The sequence below is a fragment of the Equus przewalskii genome, chromosome 4 (genome assembly GCF_037783145.1).
Source record: "Equus przewalskii isolate Varuska chromosome 4, EquPr2, whole genome shotgun sequence".
Taxonomy (NCBI): Eukaryota; Metazoa; Chordata; class Mammalia; order Perissodactyla; family Equidae; genus Equus; species Equus przewalskii.
This window is the reverse complement of record NC_091834.1, coordinates 10,058,836-10,085,484: the sequence shown is the minus strand read 5'-3', so window position 1 is coordinate 10,085,484 and position 26,649 is coordinate 10,058,836. Positions and strand designations below refer to the sequence as shown.

At 40.0% G+C, this 26,649-nt stretch overlaps 1 protein-coding gene across 10 annotated transcripts in view; it reads left to right on the top strand.

Annotated features, from left to right (window-relative positions):
* The window catches only part of VPS41 (VPS41 subunit of HOPS complex), a 178,748-nt gene that overhangs the window by 136,456 nt on the left and 15,643 nt on the right, over positions 1-26,649 (top strand). For all 10 annotated transcript variants that reach the window (XM_070615442.1, XM_070615440.1, XM_070615443.1 and 7 more), the window contains 10 exons: positions 1,504-1,565; positions 2,997-3,078; positions 5,116-5,208; positions 10,272-10,399; positions 11,837-11,981; positions 13,723-13,764; positions 13,903-13,953; positions 16,511-16,648; positions 23,871-23,925; positions 25,658-25,798. In XM_070615442.1, the coding sequence (XP_070471543.1) occupies positions 1,504-1,565; positions 2,997-3,078; positions 5,116-5,208; positions 10,272-10,399; positions 11,837-11,981; positions 13,723-13,764; positions 13,903-13,953; positions 16,511-16,648; positions 23,871-23,925; positions 25,658-25,798 (937 nt within the window). The remainder of the gene's footprint in view (positions 1-1,503; positions 1,566-2,996; positions 3,079-5,115; positions 5,209-10,271; positions 10,400-11,836; positions 11,982-13,722; positions 13,765-13,902; positions 13,954-16,510; positions 16,649-23,870; positions 23,926-25,657; positions 25,799-26,649) is intronic.

The following is a 26,649-nucleotide window of genomic DNA, read 5'->3' as shown; positions in this document are numbered from 1 at the left end:
TTAAAGTTAGAGGAATGCAGAGAGAGGGGGTGAGTGGCAGAATAAGCTCCACAATGAGGAGGGGACATGGACATGAGGAGAAAGGTTGGAGAAATTGGCTCTGCAAAGGAGACTTTCTCTTCTCAGAACCTGGACAGAAAGACCCTCCACTGATACGTGGTATGTGGTTTGTTTTCAGAAAAGTATAGTTAGGCACCCTTTCTTCCCTCTGTAGTTCCTACAGATTTGAAATATGATTTCCTACAGAGTAGTCATTAAAGTGAAAATTTAACAAACTAAGAACAATGGATATTTTCCTTCACTCTTGAAATGGGCATGTCCTAGACATTAATTATGCACAGAATTTCTTCTCCCGGCACAATGTAATTTTGTACCCAGCAGGCAGAGAGAGAAGTGGGCCCCTGCCATTTCTGCCATCCAGGAAGAAATGTCACAAAAACTTTTTTGTGCAGAAAGTAGAAGTTAAAATCCACGTTTGTTATATATGCTGAGTTAAGCTTCTTGTGAAATGCTTTTAGAAGGAAATTGTATTTCCTAAGAAGAGTTGTGGGGAGATCAAGCAAGAGCTCCCGTGTCTGTGGTGACAGGGGTCACCCCACGTCCTCTCAGAACCAGGGTAGAGTAAGTGGATGCATGTGAACTCTGAAGCTAGTCAGCTCGCTGCTTCGAGCCCCACTTTTCTCATCTGTAAACTCGTGGGTTTGAATCACATGTTTTTTAGTTCTTTTTTACTTTAATGTTAACTTTAATATTTCCCTTTAATATACTGTTCTGTCGTTTCATTTTTCTTGCGACATTTCTTCAGACTTGAGACAGAGGACACAGGTAGCTCACGTTTTACAGATGAAAGCACAGGCACCAGTTTTGTATCCAGCGACATTGTGAAATTGTTGGATCATGTTGCTAATTATTGGAAATTTCTTTTGTAGAAAATCTATTAGAAGTGGGCAGGTTAGGAGCCTTTCACATAGTAACATTACTGGGGCCATCCTGATGGCATAGTGGTTAAGTTCGTGCACTCTGCTTCAGTGGCCTAGGGTTTATGGATTTGGATCCAGGGCACGGACCCACACACCGATTCATCAAGCCATGCTGTGGCAGCGTTCCACATACAAAATAGGGGAAGATTGGCACAGATGTCAGTTCACGGACAATCGTCCTAAAGCCAAAAGGGGAAGATTGGCAACAGATGTTAGCTCAGGGACGATCTTCCTCACCAAAAAAAAAAATTAGTAACATTACTTAATTGTTTAAAATTGTGAATTCTAAAATTTGTGAAAATACAAGGACATTTAAATATGCTTAAGAAAGAAATGAGAATAATTACATAAATATGCTTGAGAAAGAAACAAGTGTAATTATATAAAGCAAACTAAGATGTGTAAACAGGTTCCAGTTGGTGTTGCTTATAGGACCCTAATGTCATGACCTGCTCAGAAACTGAGACTCACCTTTTCAGCTGTTCCAGTTAATTATGAAATTCCTTTATTTAATTTTCCCTAGGATATTGGCTTGGCATATATAAACCACCTGGTGGAGAAAGGAGACTATGACATCGCAGCACGGTAATAATACCATTTTCACAATTATGTGTTAATATAAGTAGAATTGAGCAATGTTGAAAAAAATTAGCCATTCTCTGCAGTTGACATTTTTTAATATCTTTCTAATGGGTAATTTTGGAATATTAATGGTTTTAACCACGGAATAGAGTGATATTTATTTACCCATCTACTGTCTCATTTTCATCAAAGGAGAAATTTTTTTGGCTTATTTCATGAGAAAGGTGCTGAGAACCATGAGGATTTTCCCCAATTTAGAAGCTAACAAGTTATCCTGGCTCCGTTTCACGGGTGCTAGCAGAACACATGAGGCTCCTGGGTCAGAGACACAGGACTGCCAGTCTCAGCAGTCATAGTAGCCTGAGTACCAGCACTTATGCCAGATCCCACAGTGCAAGACCGCGAGGGCCACAGGGCCCTGCACAGGCAGTAGGTTGTGTTACAGGAGAGGGACCCTGACCTTAGGGTATCTGAATCTTTTCTAATGGCAGTAAGTGTGCCTGCCCTTGGCAACAGAGGAAGACGTTATTTTTATTAAACTAGACAGTAAATAAATCTGCTCTTTGCTCTGGAGGGAGACACTATCTGTGTTCTCTGATTTCCAGGGCTGTTACCTCCACAGGCATCCTTGAGAAGATAGTCCAGAATAAAGGCAGTCACTGCCTCTTTTCACAATTCAAGAATTGTTTCCCAACAAGAAAGTGGCAATGGAATGGCAGTGATCAGACAGACCCCAGGCTCCTGGCTGGCAGGAGTCTATGGTGGGCTGAAAACATAAATGGTATATAGTGGTCGTGGGGGTCTCCATGAGTCACTACCCCTGGAGCTGTGCCTGTCTGCAGGACTGCACATACATGGCAGCCAGGGAAGATAGCCTTCACCCATGCTTTTCCTCCCCTGTGACTTAGGGAAACGTGTTTCTTTGATGTATAAATTGTGAGGTTTCGTTTATCCATAAACACTTCTCCAGATTCTAGACAATGGTAGTATTTGCGTTTTCTGAAGTCTGGTTTTGTAGTCCATTACGTAAAGTCATTCTAGAAGTGCTTCACATTGGCGCTTCTGAGTATGATGAGATTTCTTCAAGGCACGAAAGGTCCCGAAACCAGCAGGGCTCATCTGGATAAGTAGGAAGCTCAGAGCAGGAAAATCATTGGGAGAACCCCTAATTGTAGTCTTCTGAAAGGGCTTCTTCTTTAGTTAGAAGTATTTTGTATTCATTTCGATGATTTCCATCAACCTTGTATATGCAGTCAAGTGTATAACAGTAATAGCTTTATGTTCATTGGCACTTGAGAGAGAAATTTGTCAAAACTCTGGGATGAGAGATGGATCTAAACCACTGGGGAAATGTCTACTTATTCTGTCTCTGTTTCTTTTTTTATTTATACTTTATTTATTTATACTATCTCCCTTGGATGTTTTTGATGCCAGGAAATGCCAGAAAATTCTTGGGAAAAATGCAGCACTCTGGGAATATGAAGTTTATAAATTTAAAGAAATTGGACAGCTTAAGGTAAGCAAATCTTTATTTTTAACTCAGTTTTTGCATGTAGAATATTAATATTGAGATAGAAATAAAATGAAGACAATAGTAACCAGTTCTTTATTGAGAAGTATCTTGGCTAGAAAGAAAAATCCACCTTTTAGAAATTAGTTGCAAAATATGACCCTAGTTTATATTTTGTGCATTAAAATGTATACAATATTACATATATGATGTGTTCGTTTTCTTATCTCCTTCCAATTCTCTCTGTATTCAGATGAAGTTTTCATATTCCTTATAATGAATGTGGAAAACAGGTATAGTCTCATCCAGCAGATTATAAAACATAAGGCTTTTTTCAAAGGTACTGAAGAATTAATGCATTATTCAAATAATATTTTACTTGCTGGAAGATAAATGGAAAAGTTCGACCATGCAACTCTAACAAATAATTTTGGTGTTTCATGTTTTTATCTTTCAACTTAGTGCACAGTCTCCAAACTAATTAATAAAGTGTTCCTGCGTTTGTTTAAAACCTTTTTGTAAACTTTGCAGTATTTGTGGGCCTTTTCAGTGCTCTCTTGGTATTATGCTTTTAAGAATTCCCAGTTACCCAGCTGGGCAGCCCTGTGACTCCTCGAGGCTCACCCCATAAATGTTATTCTTCCTGGGGGGCCCTCGAGGACACTTGTCATCATGCTTAGTGGGCTGTTCCTGGAGGATCTGATCCAGTCCTGTGGCCAGGTTTACCCTGATGGCTCCATAACCGGGACCTCTCTTTTGAATTCCATATGTGTGTTGGAAGTGTGTGATGGCCATTTGTCCTTGCATGTACTGCTGATAATGACCACTCAAATTAGTCTGAATACATTTCCTTCCCAAATTTGGTCCTTCTCCTTTCATTCTGTGTTTATGACATCGCAATTTACCCATTCCTCCATGCGTAATAGCTCCAAGCCACGGCCTTAATGGGAACATCTAACTCACCTGCTGATTCTGGTAAACTCCGATTGTCAGTTTTACCTTGTCAGTGTCAGTTGGGCCTCTTTTCCCTTATAGTACCACTGCCTTAACTCTCGATAGATCTACGGGCAACTGTAACCCAATGTTAGCTGTTTAAACAGCAATAAATCTGCTACTCTCACTTGGCTAACATCTGTTGTTTCCTTCCTGCCAGTAGGATAAAATCTGAATTCCTTTCATGACCCCACTGCACCTTTCTCTCCAGCCTCATCTCCCTTCAGTGACTCTGTCCACATCCCTGAGCTACTCTGGCCTCCCTGAGTAGAGTGTGCTTTCATGGCGCCATGCCCTTGCTCTGGCTGGTCTTGCTGCCAGGGTGCCCTTCCCCTTCTTTCTTTGCCTAATAGAGCCTGGGCATCTCTGACCTCTGCTTCAGTATGCAAGATTCCCCATAGCACCTTGTTAACCTCTCTCTTATAACACTTACCCCAGAATATTGCAGTTGGCTGGTTAGATCTCTGCCTGTCTTCCCTCTGGGGCTGTGAGCTCCTTTGCATGGTGCCTCTGTCCCCAGTGCAAAGCATAGTGATTGGTGCACAGTGCACTGCAGTCATTTAACAGTGTGTGGAAATTCCACACTTAGCACTGAAATAGCTGAAGAAAACAAGGTATATTTCTAATTTCAAAAGATGACTGAGTTTTTAAAAGTTGATATATTCCAGTTGAAGAAAAGAAAGATTAGTAGATGACCTATAACTCCTTGATTACTTAAGAAGTTGATTTTTATCAACTCTGTGACGTTGTCCTTCCTGTTATTTAGATTTCCATTAATTCATCAGGAGGAACAGAGAGATAAAGGTTAACCTAGGGAATTACTTTATTCATTCATTCGCACACATATATACCTCATATATACTTTTGAAAACATCTTATAATGTGTTGTAAGAAAGTAGAGTTTATTTGAATCTTTGTATAAGAATTTTCCAAGGTGTTTTGTTGCCTTAAATTTTAAAAGTGAAAATATAATGTTATATTTTCTGCATAATTGGAGTATGGTTTTGTTTGCCACTTTTTAAAGGATTTTTTTTCCTTTTCTTTCCTTAGGCTATTAGTCCTTATTTGCCAAGAGGGGATCCAGTTCTGAAACCACTCATCTATGAAATGATCTTACATGAATTTTTGGAAAGTGATTATGAGGTACGACATTCTGACGTGGTCATATTTACTTGTTCTCAATGGAAAATGTTAGGGAATGTAGAGAAATAATACAACAGAGCACCTGGTTTAAAGGAAACAGGTTTGCAGTTGTGTGTGGTAGATGAAAGTGTGGTAGATGATCTCTGATGACAACTAATGTTTATGTAGACAATGAAAATCTCTAATCCAGGTACATTTTGAAGAATTCCTGAAAGCTACCTCCTGATAGAGCTAAAGAAAAAGACTAATGCCATTTGGAGGATTTCATAAGTAGAACAGCAACTGCTATTGATGCTTGTACCACCCCTAAAGAATTCAGAACTTTCTAAAGCGTGAGACTCAGACTAGGTTTGCCAAAGGAGGATTAAAGGGAAATTGAGGGGGCCGGCCCGGTGGCGCAGCAGTTAAGTTTGCACGTTCTGATTCTCGGCAGCCTGGGGTTCGCCGGTTCGGATCCCGGGTGCAGACATGGCACCGCTTGGCAAAAGCCATGCTGTGGTAGGCGTCCCATGTATAATGTAGAGGAAGATGGGCACAGATGTTAGCTCAGGGCCAGTCTTCCTCAGCAAAAAAGAGGAGGATTGGCAGTAGTTAGCTCAGGGCTAATCTTCCTCAAAAAAAAAAAAAAAGGGAGAGAAATTGGGGGTCAGGAATGGGGAAGGAGATTGGAAATGATCTGTTTATTTATTGCTTAAGGAGAAAGGCAGTACTTAAATTGCTTATTTACTACATGCCGTGCGTTTAGGAAATATCTGTTTAATGCCTACGGTAGTCCAGAAATGTGTTAGGCAGTAGGCTTGTGAATGTGAATGAAATGATCTGTATTAACTGATAATTCATAGTCTAAGTCACACCCTAACGTGCTAAGTTACACAAGCATGTAAACCAGCAGTTCTCAACAGGGGCTGATTTTGCCCCCCAGGGGACATTTGGCAATGTCTGGAGACGTTTTTGGTTGTCATGACTAGGGATTTGGTGCTACTGGCATTTAGTGGGCAGAGACCAACAGGAATGCTGCTAAACTCCTAAAATGCACAGGATGGCCCCTCTACGACAAAGAATTATCTGTCCTCAAATGTTAACCGTACTGACGTTGAGAAACCCTGATATAAACAGATAAATTCTTATATAATATGCTGAGTGGTCTCATAAAGCTATCAACAAAGTGTTGTGGCTAAGACTTAGCCTTGTCCTCCTTCTGACCAGAGGAAAAGAGGAGATTTCTGGTGGGCAGGTTCTAGATAAAGCTGGTGAGCCCTTTTTCAGAGCTGTGACTGGTGCTAGAAGGATCCATGAACCAGGGGATGTGGCACCGTGGGCTGCTCTTCCCCAGCTTCCGCCCCGCCTCCATAGTCTTTCATAAAAGTGGCACCATCCTCAGCTCCTTGTGAATTTCAGAGGCCCAACCTAGATAAGCTTTCGTTTTGGGGGCCTCACAGTGGGCTGCAGGTTGTCATTGCCTTCTTATATTCTGGGGTTAGTTTTTAAAGGTCAGCAAGACTTTAGTTTACAACTTTCCTCTTTTCCACGAGAATGTGAGGTGGCTTGCAAAGAGGTTAACACACAGAAATAGAGGTGATCAGTCTAGAGGGGGATGAGAGAAGGAACTCCTGTATTTCAAATCCCTGCTGAGTCCTAAACACCTATTTAAGATCCTTTTTTAACCAATAACGGATTCAATTTAAGGAGGAGTAATATCGCAAATACCATGTTTTAGCTCTGAGATGATTTTTAGATCTTAAGATCTAAAGGGACCTTTGAAATAGTGATCCCTTGCCCTGATAACTTGAGTGTTTGGTCACTTACTGTCAACCAGGTATTCCTGGGTACCTAAGATCCAAGCATCCTGATGTGTGGGTGACCTGTATAGTTCCTTTACTTTTGTAAGTCTGTATTCTGGTTATAGGAAGGGATTAAGTGCTTTTGCATGAATAACTTGAACAAAATATTTCTTAAATAATCACGCATACTAATAGAGGCAGTGTTTCCTCATCTTCTCTTATTAGCATGTATTATAATATCATAATCCAGTCTTCTCTAACAGCATGGATCTGTTCCTTTCTAGATCTGTACAGAAGAGTCGATGGTAATAGTTTCTGTCATTTATGCTGAGTACCACCTGATGTAGGCCAGAGGCATGCTTCCTGTTCGTTTCCTATTCAGTTCAAGGCAACATTCCTCTATTTGGAACCCACCATGGTCTAGAACTGGGCTGGGTACTCAGTTGGATCCAAGAGAAATAAAAAAACACAGTACTAGTCTTCACTGGGTTTACAGGCTGACTGGGGAAACCATATTAACAAGCTTTAGGCAGCTAGAAAATAAGTCAGCCAGGCAGAGCAGTATCTCCTATAAGAGATCTAAAGAGAGGCCATTATTGGCCATAGTTATTGGAAAAGGTTTCTTCAGTGAATAAAGACCTGTGATGGACTTCTCCTATTTCTTTCCAGTATATTCTTAGTACACAGAGTGGCTGTCATAAATATTCCATCTTTGTTCCTCTTCCCAAAAGAAAGAGAATATGAGTGTTCTGTGAAAATGATGGAAAAGAGTATGAACTTTAATTAGAAATACTGAAACTTAGTATACTTGTCCTCTTTTTAAAGTAATGTAATTTAATCATAGAAAGCAATTTTATTATTTTTATGATTCCATTACACTTCTTTCACATGGTTCACCTCTTACTGAAACTGTTTTAAATCTTATATCATCAGAGTTATCCTGTTGATTGATATCTTGAAGACTTTTGACTGAGGCTGAAAGAAATATGCATGACTTAATCTTAGAGCTTGTAGATGTTTTTCCCTAAAGGTTTTTGGGGTGTCTACCTGGACAGTACTATTAAGAAGGTTATAAATAATTCATTTTTATTGTCATAAACCCTTAGGAACAATTCATATTTTAGCTTCCATCATTCTCAGTTTCATGTTTAATTTTGAATTGAATTGTCGCATAATTGATCAGATAGCATTCTGTAGCAACGCTTTTTATCACATTATGCGGATGAAAATTTTATGCTGCTTAACAGCACTAAAGGTCAGATTTAGGAAAAAAAACGACTACTTCTCTGGAATATGGACTTCTCAATTTTCTTTTCTTCCTAAAAAGCTAAGAAGTAACAGTATTGGGTGGGTAATGATGCTTCATGACTAATTTGTATGGGATTTCTACTGAAATGCATATAGCTTTGCCTGTTAATTTACAACCTACAGAATCGTTTTAAATAGTTATGCTTTGTTTCAGAATATTAATGGCAAATGTATAAACACGTTAAAAGTGGGATGATTTCTCTGGCATTTCATTTAATGAGTACTTTTTAGCTTTTTACTTCCTGTCTTGGGCACTGAGGTGTCTGACTTTGCCCACTCTATCGTCACAGCTCCCTGTGTCCTCTAATTAATAATAATGGCCACAGGGTTGATTTCTTCAGTATTTCTGAGCACATTTATCCAAGGGCATATGAAGCCAATTAAGCAGAGAAAAGCCTAACATGAAATGTGATAAATGTTTATTTTAGTTTATGTTGGAGTCATCATGCTTTTATCGCACAATATGACCGGTCATTTTGTCTTATTTTGTATTGGAAGTTGGCAGTGCTGTGAGGCTGTTGCATGAATAGGGAAAAGAGAAAATGGAGCCAAGCTTTCTTCTTTCCCTTGAATCATATTACTCCTGGTCTTAGGGCTACTGAGAGCTGCCAGGATTTGGGTGGAAATCTTTTCAGACTTTTTTATCTTGTAAATTGCAGAGTCTTAAGAAAACAGAAACTTGATCCAAAGTATGGTTTTGGTTCAGAGAACATTTTAATGTTCTGATTCAGTATTTTTATAAAATATATCATCTTTTCTTAGTGAACCCTCTCCTCAAATCTCTAAAGTCAAACTGTAGTCATGCTCATATGTAGGAAGGGTGCAGTTTGGATGGAAAATGTGCAGCCTGTTGTTCTGGTCTCCTGCCATCTTTCCTAGGGTGACTGTAGTGGAAAGTGGGTAAGACTTGAATGGCGACCATATTCCAGATTCTTTGGGGATTTCCTTCTTGCCAAATCCTGGTACTTTAAAAAAGCAAATTCTGCCACACTTCTTTCATTTCTAAATATTTAAACAATTCATTAAAGCATTAGTTGAGGTATCATTTAATATTAATCATATGATTTTTTTCAACAATATGGACATTGTTACTTCTATTTGCTGTCTTTTGAATGCATCTAAGCTGTTTTTTTCCTATGAGCTGTTAAGGATCAGTAAGTAAACTGCTCCACCATATTTTGTGTTAAAACTCTGAGGGCTGAAGTTGAGAATCAGGAGGGCAGAGGCAACACAGGATACTGGCCAAGAATCAACCGTAGGAGAGAAGCAGGATCCAAGCAGGGGCTCTGGGGTTGTCTGTCAGAACCACAAAATGTGAGATCCAGAGATAGTGAGGGTAAGAGCTAGGGGATAGAAGACTTGGGCCAAAGTCCCAAATCCCCAAACAAAATTAGACGTAGAGGCAGGAGCGGAAGGAGGACAAAGATGGTAACTTGTTGAAGGTGGAATGCCCGGCAGTTCTGCTGTGAGAACAAGCCACCATGTGCAGTTGTGCTGGCTGTGCAGTGACAACTGCATGACCAGTGGACACGGCAGCCCAGACCTAAAGTGCATACAAGGCGGTGGGGAAAGTAGCTGCCTTGGACAATATCTGTGAGATGTTAAAGATGTCATCCAAATGTTATAGTTAGTCCAGAGTGAGGACAGAGCAGGTCAAACCTAAACTCTGTGCTGTGGTACTTTATGGAAGAACCAGGGGGCCTTTCTTACTTGTGCATTTCATGAAATAACAACAGAAGTGGATGGCACCCCTGGCTTCCCGGGCATGTTAAATGGAGATCAGTGTACAGTCATTCTCTGCCTGCCCTCGCCATCCACACACCCATACTCTAAACAGTGACGTTGTGTTCATGGACCAAAGTTTTAATCATAAAATTAGTTTGTTTACATGAATACTTTTGGGCATTGTTTAAACTATTTTGGATTTTACTCTATCTGGAGTGTGTTCCTCTTCTCTTTCTTCCCCTTCATTAGGGTTTTGCCACACTGATCCGAGAATGGCCCGGAGATCTGTACAACAATTCAGTAATAGTTCAAGCAGTTCGGGACCACCTGAAGAAAGACAGTCAGAACAGGACCTTACTTAAAACCCTGGCAGAATTGTGAGTATATTTTGGTGCTTCTTTTTTCAAGTCAATGTACACGAAAAGTTTTCCATATTTTAGATCTGGCAACCTCTGAATGGGGGGCACACAGAGGAGGGAGACTTTTAGACCGTTTTCTTAAATTCGCTGTTAGTAAAAACCTTTTGTAAGCTTCAAATGAACAAGTGGAAGGTGAGGAGAGCGTGGGGAACGGTACAATGGTATGGAATCCGTCTCCTCCAGGAGAGGAGCCCTGGTGAGCAGCCTGTGGTCAAGGCCGTGGTTCGGGGAGAGAAGGGCCCAGGTCTTGCTTTGACCACTCCAACAAGGCAGTTTCCCGGTGAGGCTCTGGATCCTGTCATTCTTGGACCTGCGGTCAGTCAGTCTCTCCAACCGCGGACTCCTTATCTGTAAGATCCCGGGTAACAGTTCCTCGTGGGATGGTTTTAAGGGTTAAATGAGATACCTTGATCAAGGGCTAAGCTCAGTGCTGGCTCTGAGTCAGGGCTCAGAAAATGGAAGGTTGGTTAATCTATTTCGTATTTATTGGGCACTTTCAGTCATGCAGGCTTTGTGCCACGTGCCTGTGATAGAGAAATAGGTAAGATACCCTCGTGCCCGCGAGGAGCTTTGGTCTAGTGAAACAAGAAGCAGACTGTGGGTAATCTCAAGAGGACTGTTGACGCCTCAGCCCCGCTCAGCGCTCCCACTACCTCAGACCACCCCGCCCCCACCTTCTTATGTCTTCTTCCCAAAACCAAGAGAGGGGCATCAAAATGGCCTAGAATTAGGACTGTCTAAGACTTTCCACAGAGGAAGTCATGTCTGTGGCATTCTAAGTTGAAACACTAATCCTTTTCTTCTGGAAACTTTGATATAGATACTCCTTGGATTCTGTAGTATCAACAAGGTACTAAGAATGGTAATAATTCCATGGTGCTAATAATGGACTAACAGCACAATTTAGGTTCACTGGGCTTTTGGGAGCTGGCTTAGGGAATTAATCGATGTGAGTGAAAAACATTGTTTCAACAGAAAACACATTTCAGTTTTATACATCCTCCTTACAAATAAGCTTTTGCAATATATCTTATCAGCTGAACACTGCTTGTAAGAGTTTTAACTGATTTTTCTATTACCAGAATAAAAATTTCCTTCATTCTGGATCTTAGTTTCTTTGTCTACTTTGTGGATTGCTGTAAAAAATTTTGCATCTCTCTATAAAAGCAAACTTTTATTACTTGAATATTGTAAATTTTGGTGAGATGGGAAGCAAGGTTCTGAGAAAGAAATACTTGTTGGTCACATATAGCTCAATCCCGAGGAGTAGTTTTCCAAATAAAGTTAACTTTTGTCTCTCAACAGGTTTTTCAGTTTCTAATACTGTAAAACATTTATGTATGTGTATGTTTAGAAGTGTTGATGAACATTAATGTAAAAATTTTGCATTACCAGGTACACCTATGACAAAAACTATGGCAATGCCCTGGAAATATACTTAACATTAAGGCATAAGGATGTTTTCCAGTTGATCCACAAGCACAATCTTTTCAGTTCTATCAAGGATAAAATTGTTTTATTAATGGATTTTGATTCTGAGGTAATGTGTTTCTTAGTTTAATACTGATAAATTATTTGTACTATTTCAGATTTTTAATGATAAGACATCTGTCCAGAGGCTGGAGTAGTTAATAAATCACACAGCTTGGCTGTATGCTGACCACGCTCAGGACACTGTGACCCTCAGTAGATGCTAAGTTATTTTAGTCGTTGGAATTCAAGAATCCTTTACTTGATGTGGTTATTCTGTAAAAGCAATCATAATTTGATGTGGAACTTTTAAAGTTGTGTGTGTGTGAAGTAATTTTTAGTAAAAGAATTCACGTAACTCATAGAAACAACGAAACGAGCCATACGCTTTGGCTCATTTTAATTGTATGGGCCAGAATTGAAATTTTAAGTAAACTTCTATCGTGATTCATTTATTGCAGTTTTATTCCTTGGCATTCACAGATGTAGCATGTGACGTTTCCTTTAGTCTCAGATGATGCTCAGGTCCAGGACACGTGGCGTGTGTTATTTTATTCTAAGACAAATTTGAATAGTGGTTCACTTGACCAGTGAGGGCACCCAACCTCCACAGCTCACAGTGGCTCTTGTAAAGTGGTAGAAACTGTGTGTGTGTGTGTGTGTGTGCATGTGCTACAAACTGCATGTGTGTGTTTTAAAAAAGAAAGCTAATGACAATTGTTGGTGATAGAAATGAAGAGGTTCATCAAACACAGTAGTTCTTATTCAGAAAATTTAAATAAATCAGAGTAGAAACCTTAAGGTTCCAGAAGGGTTACTTGGATTTTCAATTTTATTTTACTGTCTTTGGGGATATTATGTGCTGTGTTATGTATATATAGGTACTACATATTAGTCTTCACAAACTTAATTTAAATAGGAACTAAATCTACCTCTTTTTTCTGAAAGATGCTTTTAGCTCATTTTTCGTACTGAATGATTAAGTCCTTAGGGACGACAGACCTGCAAAGATTTAGTGCACTTCTGAGGAGGTTCAGGTACAGAGGTTCTGCTTCTCTGGCAGAAGATGATTAAAAGGATGAGATGCTTATATAAAAATTAATTGCATTTCCCCGTATCCAGTCTCAAGAGCCTAGTTTGGCATATGTAGCTGTAGAAAAAAGATGAATGAGCTGAAACTAATTGCTATTCAAGAGTATGAACCAGAGTTAAGGAATCATAGAACTTTCTAATTAGAAGATAACTTAAGGATAATCTCTTCTAACATCCTCATAATTCAGAGGGAAGAAAATGTTTGGGGCAGACGTTTATGAATGTGAATGTTAAACGTAGCTAAAGTAAATTCTAAAATTCCATAAGCTTTATATCATTATGAAACTTCAGGTATCTTATTTTTTTTTCTCTACATAAGACTAGCTCCTTATATCTGTGGAATCTACAGAGGGACTCACTCAATATTCAGTTGGTCAGAAGAAAAACTCATTTTTGTGGTACTGGGAATCATAAGCTGTCCGTAACTACCAAGAGTCACTTGAGAACTTGGGACTATGTGTAGGCAGGATGTTTGCTATTTAGTCAGTAGTAGCAAGGTACCATTTTAGTAGTACGTAAAGCACACAGGCCTCAGACTGAGACACACTTTAAAATGCGTTCTTTTATAAATATCTCATTTAAGGGCCATTGTACAATGGACCTGTTTAAGTATGAAAAATAAGCCCTCTGCTTTGACAGCATACACGATACATTGTTGTGTTCTCTCTTCTCCTCGTCTCTGGCAAATTTCAATGACTGGCTCTTTTCTTATATTTCAGAAAGCTGTTGACATGCTTTTGGACAATGAAGATAAAATTTCAGTGAGTGTCTTTTGTTTTTATGTGTGTCACCATAGGAATGCTTGAGACCACTGTCGCCAGAAAGAGGAGAGATGTTTCTCAGATAATTTTGCAGCTATGTTCATATCCTCTACATTTAAAAATTTATTTTTTCTCTAGATTAAAAAAGTAGTGGAAGAATTAGAAGACAGACCAGAGTTGCAGCACGTGGTGAGCATGACAGTCTTCTTCTCTTGCCCTTTGCTTGAACCATGCAGCAAGGCACCTTCAGTACTGGTTTGAGAATACTGGAGTGAACTCTTCAGTTTAATGCTCAGATTGGAGGTTGCACCACAAACAGTGTTCTGTAATCATTAGGATGTAGTGTATGCTCTGAATCCAGGCTAGGGATTAGTAACAGACCAGGCACTTTAACTGTAATTCACAATTGAATTGCGATTTTTAAAAAAGTTACCACATTATGTTATCAAACTATGCCTAGGAGTAAGCACTTTCCTTCTGTAGTTACCATTTACCATAATTATGGCATAAATTATAGCAAAGCCAGTGCCCTGCCCTGTGCCCTGCAGAGGTCCAGTTCTCCTGCCAAGGGAACACCGCACAGCTGTTTCATGTCCAGGCCCACTGAAAGATCAGAGGACAGGGCATATTTTTTGTCCTTCAGCCCAACACCAGCTCTTCCCACTTGTCTCGTGTGGCGTTGGTGGTGGTGCTGTTAAGACCCATTATTCTAGATTTCCTCTGGGGGGCTACTTTATTCTCTGCACTGCTGTCATTCATGGGAGTAAAGCAGGAGTAGATTATAGAAGAGAAGCCTTCAGTGAAAACAGAGATTAGACCAGTAGGACTATATGCGTACCACATATGACAAGCACTCTTTTATCTTTGCCCACCTCTCTACACCACAAGAGGAGGCTCAGGGAGTAGAGTATTTTGTTCAGAAGTCAGTTTTAGGCACTGAAGCTTTTGAAGACTCCAGGATAGGAATGGGTGGTACTCTTTTTTTTTGCTCAGGGCTTGTGCGGATGCTATTGCTATTTTGTTCATGATTGGAAATCTCAAGATTATCTGCTTACCCAAGCAAGGTGCCTCTGTGCTGGCCACCTTGGGATTTGTTTGTAAAGCAGTGATTTCTGGCCTCCTTAGGCCGTGAGACAGGATTACAGGCCATAGGTGTCTGTGTGACAGTGTCATTAGTGCCGTGGTGAGACGCTGGCAGAGCTCACACTAAAATAGCTCATCTTCCCTGTCAGGCGGTGTAATGTCTCCATAAATTTGCCTTGGCAGATATGACAGAGCCTTCCCGTCCTCTTTGCGCCTCTGGGAAGCAGCACCATGTGTCCAGCTCGCACACTGACCCCAGTGCCAGTGGACTGGCAGGGCCCTCTGTCCGACCCGCATGGAGATCTGTCTGACCACTCTCCCTGCTTCTCGCCTTAGGGAGATGTGGACAGTTAACCTGAGGAGTGGTTTCTCCATGTGCACAGGTCGTGGCTGGGCTTACTTAGTGACCGTACACAGCAGTGAATGTCGGACTTAGCTGACTCATTGACAGTCACAGCTTCGTGGGGGCTGACGCTCCCTGTTGCTTACGAACTGGTCCTCAAGGTGTGAATACACTTCATGCAATTAATGTGAAGTGTTTCCGCCTCTGGTGGGTTATGGAGCGTTTGTTGACATTAAACATTCACTAAACGTTGAACATCGATTTCTAACTTCTACATAATATATTTGTAGTCTTAATCTTGCCTCTGAGAAGAAAGTGAATTACTCCGTTCCTTTGAGGTCCGTTAACTTTTTCTGACAGCTAGGGAAAGGAATCGGTTTTGAGAATTAGTTCAGAACACCTGTGCTCTTCTTGATTTTGACTTTTTATTTCTGTTTTTGATGTCCCCAGCATAGGCAGCATTTCACTGCAAAGATCTCTGAAAAGATCTCAAAAAGACTTAACAGAGAGGAGATGCAGAATGTATGAGAATGAATTTAGCACTTACTGCTTCAGTTTTTAAGAACATATTGACTCTACCCTCTGTTATATAAAAGACAAGGATTCTTTTTTTTTTTTTTTTTAAAGATTTTATTATTTCCTTTTTCTCCCCAAAGCCCCCCGGTACATAGTTGTATATTCTTCGTTGTGGGTTCTTCTAGTTGTGGCATGTGGGACGCTGCCTCAGCGTGGTCTGATGAGCAGTGCCATGTCCGCGCCCAGGATTCGAACCAACGAAACACTGGGCTGCCTGCAGCGGAGTGCGCGAACTTAACCACTCGGCCACGGGGCCAGCCCCTAAAAGACAAGGATTTTTGTGATCTAGGAAGACCACCAGTCTGGTATTTTATTTCTGAAGTGAAGCAGATGACAGTGACGATATTAACCCTACTATGGTTAACATTCCTGTAGTGCTTAGCATATGCGGGGCAGGGTTCTGAGTGATTTACACATCGTAACTCATTCAGTCTTCACAGCAACACAATGAGATTTTTTGCAGATAAACAGACTCAGTCACAGAGAGGTTAGTGACTTGCCCAAGGTCACAGGGTTGGTCAGTGGTAGAGCCAGGTCACTCGGGGCCATTCTAGAAAAGCTCAGAAGCTCCTTGCTCTCCCAAAGGCATTCTCCTGTCCACTTCTCCTTCACCCAGAGATTTTTCCTGAAAACGACTTTTTCTTCAGCCTCTCCGTGGAAGATGTTTAGAACTGAATAACAATGTTAAACAGGTATTACTTTTCTCATTTTAATATTCATGATTGGTTCCCTTGTTCTCTTTAGTATCTGCATAAGCTTTTCAAGAGAGACCATCATAAGGGGCAGCGCTACCATGAAAAACAGATCAGCCTTTATGCTGAATATGATCGACCAAACTTGCTTCCATTTCTCCGAGATAGTACCCATTGCCCGCTTGAAAAGGTAGGTCACAGACTCCTCCGCTGGCACACTTCAGGTGCAGAAGTTGTCATTGTTGGTCAACTGTTTGTTCTTCTAGTCTTCTTCTGTCTGCTCACCCATCCCTGTTCAAGGGGAGGATTCTTGCTCTCAAAGCAGTAGGTTTTGCCAGGGCCTTCTGATGAGAGTTGGAGGTCCTGTTGGTTAGATTTTGGTGAGGAGCACAAGCATTTCTATGCCAGGTTTAATTGGAATAAAGGTTTAACCTAAGGTCTGGAACTCAATCAACCATGAAGAAAAAACGATATCAGAAGTCTGAGTCAGTTTACCAGAATCAGAGTTAGGCCTCACAGTCGGCCAAAGAGGGAGACAGGAACTGTCCCAAGCCAGAGGTACTGGCCCCAGTTGGGACTCAAGGTCAATAGCTTATGTCCTGCACCCTGCCTGCTTTAAATATCCACCTTAGGTGTTTCTGTATTTCTCTCTCACACTACATTCCATTTTTCTATCACACTACATTCACTATAATTATAATAAATATAATTACTAGTCTCTCTTTCCCACTGTCCTGTAAATTCTTCAAGGACAAGGAGTTTGTCTCATTCATTTTGTGAACCCAGTAGCCAGCACACGTTACATACTTACTAAATGTTTGTTGCGTAATGAGTGAGTGAGCAAATGACTAAATGAATACTCAGAGGTTCTACTTAGGGCTAAATATGAACGAGTAAGTTTTATGAGCCTGCTGTTTCAAAATAAACTATAATACTTACTAGTATGTACTAGAAACCTGGCAATCTAAAGCCGTCAATATTGTTTTCCATGGTTCTTCATACCATCTGGAATGCTATCTAACATCTACAAGTGTCTTAGTAAATTCAGATGACAAGATAACAAGTACTTTTTAGTCAACTGTGTCTATCAACAAAACAAAACATGAATTTGACCCATAAGAGACGTGTGTTAAGAAGTTGATTGACAACGTGCAGTTTCTGTGCACCCACAACTTTTATAGTTGCTTCTTGAATCCATGGTGATTAACTTTAAATATATGGGTTTTACTATGAACCAGTTTCAGCTCAATGGATTTTCAAAATCTGCAGTTAATGAAAAAATATCTTGCCTGCATATTAGTTTATTAAAATCTGTAACATTTTATATTTGGGCCCTACAACATTTTCTCAAGAGTAAATTTGGAAATACATCATCTTACTCCAAAAATAAAAGCAGATGTTTCCCTCTTTTCTTACTATGGAATCTGTAATCTAGAAAAAGAGTGAGAATCTTATGCTTTGAACAGTGCCCCTTCATTTATATCTCACTTTTTGAGGACATGGCATTTGTTTCCAGGAGGGCGTGGCTGTCTCTAGTTGACTCCTTGGACAGAGTCCCACACAGGTGGGTGATGAGCAGCCATCCAGCCTCCTCATTCACTCAACACAGGTTCAGAGGTGCACCCGGATTCCAGTGTGTTTGTGTTTCTCACACACTGTAACCCATCTGGTTTACACTTTGCTAATCTAGTAGTGTTCAACAGAAGGCACACTGCTCTGTAAGGGAACATCAGAAAGTTGAAGACCTGCGTATGGTACTTCTGATACATAGGACTCACTTAGAGCATTGTGTAGACCTTTTAGAATTTTTCTCTCGGATCCATTGAGAAGAACCCATTGCATATAAAAGAACACAAGCATACTGAAAGCAATTATGTTTTAAATAGTTTTTAAAAAAATTATCTCATGGTTTCCACTGAAAGAAAAATTTGAACAAAATGGATTAGAGGATTGTAATGGTGGAAATAATGTCCCTATAAAATAATGAAGTCAATAATCAACATTTTTAGAACTCCTTAAATGGGCTTTCATGTTACTGGTCATTGAATGACTTCTTCATAAGAGATTATCTTTTCATCAGAATCCATTGTGGGAAATCTGTATGTTTGCAAAAACATCACTATCCTTGTTCAGGTACCCAAAGCCATCTTAAAGGAGATATTCTTGATTTTATTAACTCATGAAGGGTCTCTTTCCTTTTTCCCTTGAAGTAGGAGCTCTGTATACACTTAGTCATCTTAGAAACTAATTTCTCTTATGAATACTTATAACATGAAAAAGCTACAAATTCATAAAAAGCAAAGTAGATTTTCCCCCATTAAATGCCCCCCAAGCATGCTAACAGTGAAGTGACTGAAGGTCATAGAGATAAGTTCATCTGTTTGGTCTGAAGAGAGACTCAGAAAATTTGGTCTACTTTTCTAAGTTAAGAACTTAAAAATGTAATGCCCTCCCCCTCGGAAGTCTCTACTTCGGAAGAGTTGATGGATTGTTTAGTCCTGTAGATGCTTAGGAGGTCTTTTGGTGTTTGTTTTTATTTTGAGTGGGAAGTATTTAAGGTGTCAAGGCGTTGTTCAGAGCATATTGACCCACTGTTGTTGGTAATTCACTCTGGCAGAATAGCGGCTCTTTCTTCCCCATTTCTGGTTGTCTGCCTCTGCTGGGATGGGGTAATTGTTGAGAGGAGGGGTGATTTCATATGACAGCTTGTTGAAATCTTCAAGAATCCAGGTCAAACTTATTTTGAATTGATTGAAATCCCACGGCCAATAGCATTTGGCCAAAAACTTCGTAGAGACCCTGACATCACATCAAAAGCCCCTTAGGCATGTAGTTATCAAGGACAAGAGTTCAGGATTTAAAGTCACCACATCTCCTAAATTCCAAAATTAACCATAAGCTTTGATGAAATTGCTCATTCTAAAGGAGATACAGAGTTGGTAAGAATTTATAACATCTGTAGCAATTTAGAAAGACAATAAAAATCGTTTCTGTTGTGCTTTATGTGTTCTGTGCTTTAATGCACTTTGTTTTTGTTTAATCTCAATAAAAGTGCAGGTAGGTAGATAAAGTCATTTTGTACATGACGAGCTGAGTCTTCAGGAGTGAAAGAAACAGCCCAAAATTTAGAGCTAATAAGTCAAAGGGCCAAGACTTGGAACCTGGATCTTTTAACTTCAGGTCCCATGTTCTGCCCCCTGTGGTAAGGAATCATTGTTCAGGTTCACAAAGTTAGTTAAAATAATAATGACAACATCAATAATAAAGATATTTCTTAGTATTGCCAGAATCATGAAAGATAACAGTTTTTAAACGGCTAAATTGTCCTTTCTCCTGTGATTTCCAGGTGTGGTCGTCGAGCATAGTTTCGTTTGCAAACCTGGTTTGTTTATGCCTATGATAGTTAAAAGCAGAGTATCAGTTTTATAGCTTTGGCAAATTTATACCTGAATTTGTGATCTCTCTCATGTATAATGGCATTCACAAGGTGGCAGTATTTGTGGATTTCGAGGAATAAAGCTGGGAGATACAAAGTTTATAGATTTTCATTAAAGAAATTAAAAGAGAAGATTGGATAAAAGATGACAAGGTCAAGGCCAAGTGGAAGTCATTATTTAGTTTATAGTTGATAAAGTTCCTGTTAATTACCCCAAATTTCTAACTCTCTTCCTTACCTTTATACTAATCAGGAAAAGGAAAATTAAAATATTATTTTTGGATCGTTTTTTACTCAATTTCTGTCATTATTCTGTCTTTTCACTTTTATTTTTACTACTATTCTCCTTTCCTGTGTGTCTGTCTGTCTGTCTCCCATTGGCTTTAAAAGTGTTTCCCATCTCTTTCCTCTAGAGGGAGCACCACGGCCCAGAACATGGAAGAATCTGAAACTGGACACATGGTTTTATGCTTCACGTGTGTCAATAATAGAAAAATTCTATGTACCAGAAATATTTTCTTTTTATAGTTTACTCAAAATTTCTAAAGAGTTCTAGAGTCTCTACTTTCTCATATATGAGAAAAGGCTAATTTAAGATACTTTTAGAAGCTAGTCTCAAGATATTTAAAAATCTGTGAAAGGCAAATTTCGGACACTCAGATTATCTTTGAGCTTGGTGTTACACATCTTGCAGTGCAGACCATTCTTGACTTCAAACTTGCTTTCAGACCTTTCTTCCCACCCGAATTGTCATTTTTGGTAGCATCCTGAAAGAGCTTCCAGCAGCACTGTCCTGTAGAATGTTCTGCAATGATGAAAGTGTGCTACTGTCTACTCTAACAAGGTAACCACCAGCCACAAACAGCAGTTGAGTATTTAAAATGTGGCTAGTGAGGAACTGAATTTTTAATTTAATTTAAATTCCAGTAGCCACATAAAGCAAGCTACTGTCTTGGACAGCTCAGTGAGCCTTCACTCTGCAAACTCGCTTTGTGGTTTGAGACAAGCACCTTCTCAAGCTTTCTAAAATACTCAGGAAAAGGGGGGATGGTTCTGTTTGAAACTTCTGAGTGGTACTTTAAACTGTTAGTAAATTTCCAAATACAAAATTGATTTATAGATACCTTTTTAATAAACTACTTTAAGCAATATACTCATCCTTATTCATACTGTCTTTCTCTAAACATTCTACCTATCCAGTTGTATTACCATGTTCTGTTTATCTGTGAATGACAGTCTCACTAAACCGTAAACTGTCCATCTGTATCTCCAGCTAGTACAAATGTAGGCCAGTGTCTCAATAATTTCTTGTTGGAATAGTCCCGAGTCCTCTGACTTCAGATTTTTTGCTTTTTTCCCCTATTTGACTTCTCACTGTGTATCCTGTCTCTGCTCTAGTCTCATTCCAGAAGAGTTGGGAGTTGATGAGAAAGTTGGTCATAAACATCATTGTTTGTGATGATGATTTGTGGATGTGACGGTATACAGATAGGTAAACCATGTTTTTACTCAAAATAAATGAGGATTTTCTAAGTGTTCGTTATGATTGGGTTCAGCCATGAGTGATAAAAATCCCAAAATAATAGTGGCTTAAACAGAGCGGTAGTTTAGTTCTCTGTGACAGGGAAGTCCTAATGGAGTGGCCATGCTGGTGGTGGCATGCCACAGGGTCAGAGACCTCTTTTCTCTTCCCCCACCTTATGTGACCTTGACCTTGTGGTGTGAGATAGCATCATCTGTGTTACAAGCAGCAGACTGGATGAAAGGACTGAAAAGAAGAAAGCAAAGAGTTCCCTTGCTCGGCTTCTTCAGAACGCCCCCAGAAGCTGCCGGTCCGCGTTTCTGCTCCATCTGTACCGTGGACGTTAGTCACGTAGCTCTCCCACCTCTGGGGAGCTTGGAGGGTTTTGTTTAATTCTTGGCAGTCACACACACACCTGAAATCTTATTACTGTAGAAGAAATGGGTGAAGGATAGTGGGGGACAACTACCTACCTCTGCCACGTAATTTTTAAAGGAATCTTGTGGGCAATCAAATCAATAGTATTTCTTCCTCGATGTGACCTTCAGGTCTGCTCATTACTTCATTTAAATGATTTGTGTACTTTACAATACCATCCTCATTTCATTGCAATGCTAAAGTAAGGTATTACTGGTGTTTTCCTTTTTTATGTTTGGTTTAGAGGTTTTTCTCCCCTGAATTTTTGATCTCTTTATAGGGGTTTTCTCTCCTGCGTTGATCTCTGTGATTAGCATTTTCCCCTCCATTTTAGCTGTTAATCTCCAATAAGAGACACAGATTTAAACATATTCTACACACAATTTTTAAGTCAAAAATCAAAATGTCAAAACTAGCGGCTGCTGTTATTTCCTAAACTAGATCGTTGAGCCAGAAGAGCTGATGAACCTGTGCCGTTCTTTTTATCTTCTTGGTTCTTGTTTTTAAAACAACCTCAACTGGTTGTTTTTAAATGATTACTCTAGCTATGCAACCCAGTGATCTTCCTCCTGAAACCTTTTCTGTCTGCTCATCTACTTAGGAAATATATACTGCACACCTACTATGAGCCAGGCATTTTGTAAAGCACAGGGCTTAGAGTGTGCATGGTCCCAGCCTACAGAAATCAGACAGACAATTAGGGAAGTAGTTAATTGCACCTATGATTGTGTTGTGAAAAGCATGCAGGGTGCAGAGAGAGTAAGGACTTGGGATCTGACCTGGTGTAGGGGTCCAAGAAGTATTTGTCTGAAGTACTTGCCAGGGGTGGGGAGTGAGGGCAGCCTTCCAGGCTGAGGGACAGGGTAGAGGGATGAGCGGGGTGTGAGGTGTTGCTGCACAGAAAGGCAGGGCCAGAGCGAGGATGCAGTAAAGATTCTCGGCTTTGAGTCAGAGCAGAGCAACACCATAGGAAGGATACATAGGAAGGATTTGAGGTGAGCTTTGCTGCTGAGCTCTTACTGCACCCACTGCAGATGCCACCTCTTCTGTGAAGCTTTTTATAAGAGGGCCATGCTGGAGCTCATGTCCTCTGTCTATGCACATGGCCCCCTATTTGTGCTTCTCCTGGTCCTGGGATTCGGTGTTGTCACATCTCTGTGACCCTCCCTGGACCTTGCTTCCACTCCCACTGAGCCACCACCTCCCCCCACTCCTTGTTGTCCTCTTACATGTCATCATCAGCAGCATTTTTATCACTGCATCTTTGCATCTCCATCCACCCTGACCCTCTAGCGCCAGCACAGAGTGTATAGTGGATGTGTGCCGGTTCTTTCAGGATTATTGGATGATGTGTAAACACATAGTGTGTCTTTTTTCTTACACTCAGGAAATGCTGTCATCTCTGCACTCCCCCATTTCTTTTCTTTACTTGATCTCCTCCTTTTTGATCCTTCTTGATTGTCCGATGTGCTTTTCCCCTCTCCCTTTTGACAGATCCTTGAGCTGAGTTCTCTTTTAAACCCTGTGAGCCGGCAATAGAAATATACTCAGTATTTATTTATTTATGGAACACATGTTTCCTGAGCTCTGGTACGCTCAATACTGGGAACATGTGGCAGGGAGCAGCAATGCTTTCGTGGAGCTTACGGTCCAGGGGAGGGAACCAGAGCTTAAACCAGGGACTGAAGCAGCTCGGGAGGGGGCAGTGCTGCGAAGAAACCTAAAGTGATGGAAAGAGAGAAAACTTGGCGGGAAAGGTCCTTTCAGCATCTTGCCTTCTGCCTTTGCTCTTGGAATGTTCTGAGTTGCCTCAAATATGTTATCCGTTAAATTGTGTAGGATCCAGCACCTCCGTGAGAGTGAATGAGGACAGCGACTCCAACACCTAAGGACGGTTGTGTCCTGTTTGTTTGCTCTGTTTTGTTTTTAAAGGATGGCAATGGAAAAATTCTCTCAAACTTGTGTTTAAGGGACTCTATTAATATTTGTTGTTGTCTGCTAACCCATAGCAGTGTTTTTACCCTGCTTTATTTGAAGGCTCTTGAGATCTGTCAACAGAGAAACTTTGTAGAAGAGACCGTGTATCTTCTGAGTAAGTAGCTTTTATTCATTTTGCTCCCCATAAACTAAGAAATGGGATGACAACGTGATAGAAATTGTCTAAGAGTAGACGTAAGTTTAGACGAAAGTAACACAAAGGTTAGAGCCTATTTTACACAAGAATTCAATGCATGGAAAAGAAGACTTCACAGCTCTAGGAAGAGTTGTTTAATAAATGCTGTTGAAATTACATCTTAGTATTGTGTGATAAAAAAACTGTATCCGTTCACATCTCACAACATAAAATAAATTGTAAACGCATTGACGAGTTTGTCCTTTTTTTATTTTTTAATTATCATCATCTTATATTACCATCACCTCAGTAGAAAATAAATAATGCTCATTTTCAAAAATCACACCCTAAACAATTGGAGGAAATGCAATTGAATATCGAAGTTTTGGAGAGAGAGGAAAATGTTTTAGTATAGCATAGCTAATGGTGTTTGTCCCTGGTCCTCTGGCCCCTGCCTCCATACATGTCACAGTTTTTGTATCCTGCACACCAAGGCACAGAACTTACTATATTTTCACATTCCTCCAAAATGAATCACTTACGTAAAAGCAATGTAGATTTTTCCTAAGGAAGCTCCATGCAGATATTCTTAACATAAAGATAGAGTTAATATTAGGTATTTCTCCAGCATCTCCTCCCAAGAAATACTCCAGTAGAGTAGATTTTTGTCATAATGTTACATTGTGTTAGAAGGAGTAGAGAACTTACAAAGGGAGACATCGTCTCCCTTTTTTACGTTATAAAAATTTTAAAATCCTATACACATTTAAAAAGTAAACCATTTTTTTAAAGACATAAACTATGGAAATAGTGTTCGTAGGAAAACAAAATGCTTTGGAAGGTATAACAAATGGGATATCATTTTATTCACAGGTCAGCTATTATCACTGATAATGGCTGCCCAGGGTCAGAAGGGTTCAAGGTCCATTACTACCCCAGGCCAGGGGCCGTGGGCGTACGGGAGGACCATGGCCCACAGCCGGGCAGTCACTGTCCCTCCTCTGAGAAAAGTTTTCTACATGAACTGTGTTAAAAACTCCCGGAAACTGTTAACAAAACCATTAGAACGCCAAGAGATCAATGAGCAAAGTGTGTAAAGATAATTAAGCGAGTAGAAGCCTAGTTGATGAATACTTTCATTTCATTGGGGTTATTGAAAAGCTTTGCCCTGAACTTGGAAGAGAAGGAAAAGAGGCAGCCCTCTGATAGTTGAGTTTGCAGTTGGCACAGTGTGTCAGAAGAGCAATATGCAAAGCACGTAAAGAGGCAGAATGACTCCAGGGCCTTTAAAAGCCTTAACTGTATCTGGATCCAAAGAAATCCAGGTCTGTCCGAAGGAAGTCAGAATCTACAGGCCTGTGTTTAGATTCCAGATCTGCCATTTAGTAGCTGAATGATCTTAGAGTTACTGACATTTCAATGTCCTCTGTAAAATAGCACTATGAGTAGAACATACTTCATAGGATTATAGTGGTGATTGATGTAATTTCATGTGAAGCACTTCAATGAGTATTCAGCACAAGTAAACACCCAGTAAATAGGAGATATTTGTTTTGTATTTTGTTATAGGTAGTGAGTGCTAATATCACTTAAGAAAATATGCTCTTGTCTCACCTTTCAAACTGTGTAAACAAATTAAAGAGATAGGCTATTTCTTTAACAATATTTTCTTGAAATGCCCTAAGTGAAGTATTTCGCACATCTTTGCTAGGCCGAATGGGCAATAGCCGAAGTGCCCTGAAGATGATCATGGAGGAATTACATGATGTTGATAAAGCAATTGAATTTGCCAAGGAGCAAGACGATGGAGAACTCTGGGAAGACCTGATTTTATATTCCATCGACAAACCACGTAAGCAGAAAAGCCATCTGTGATCATAACTTTTTCTCTCAATATAGCCAGTTATGTCTGGAGTAAGAATTATCTCAAGACACGTTGACTTAAAAATATTGCAAAGTATCCGTAATAAAAACAGCCCAGGCACATCGTAACGATTTCCAATACTCATCCTGTGCAGAGAAGTCTGGAGCCCCATCTCTTTGCATTACCTTAGTGTGATAAAGAACAAGTGGTTAACCTCCTAATATTAACTGTCCCCATGAACCATAGTTTTACTTACTACACCCAAATTGAGTAAATGTGATCTGGCTTAGTTTGTTTTTTTTCTGTTTGTCTACAGAGTGCATTTATTTTGAAAATGGATAGCCCTTACCAGTCTCTAGCCTTTACCAGTCTCTTTTTATGGAAATCGGTGACTGTCACTGGACGTTGACCATATGTGGATGTTTGCTATTGTAATATTTAGTCTCTCTTTCCTGCCCCGTTTTATGGAGTGTAAATATGTTGGCGCTCCGCTTGACCATTTGCATTGGGTCTCCCATTTTGGAAAGAAACGAAAGCAGTCACTTAACAGTCACCCAGGTCCTCTTTTGTAGATACAGAAATGATTCAGAAACTAACAGTAGTGGTTTGAAATCTCCCCCCTTCCCTTTTTTATTTTTTGGTAGGAATGCTTATCTATTTCAAGATTTTCAAGTTCTAAAAACTGCTGTTATGATTGTGATACAAGAGGACAGTGGTACTCAAGTCAATTTCAGATTAAGGTAGTTACATGCCCGTATGTCTTTGAGAATCTAATTTAGGGTGATAAAGTAGTAGTTTAAGGAACCTGAGGCCAAAGTACATCGTGAACTTGAATCTGT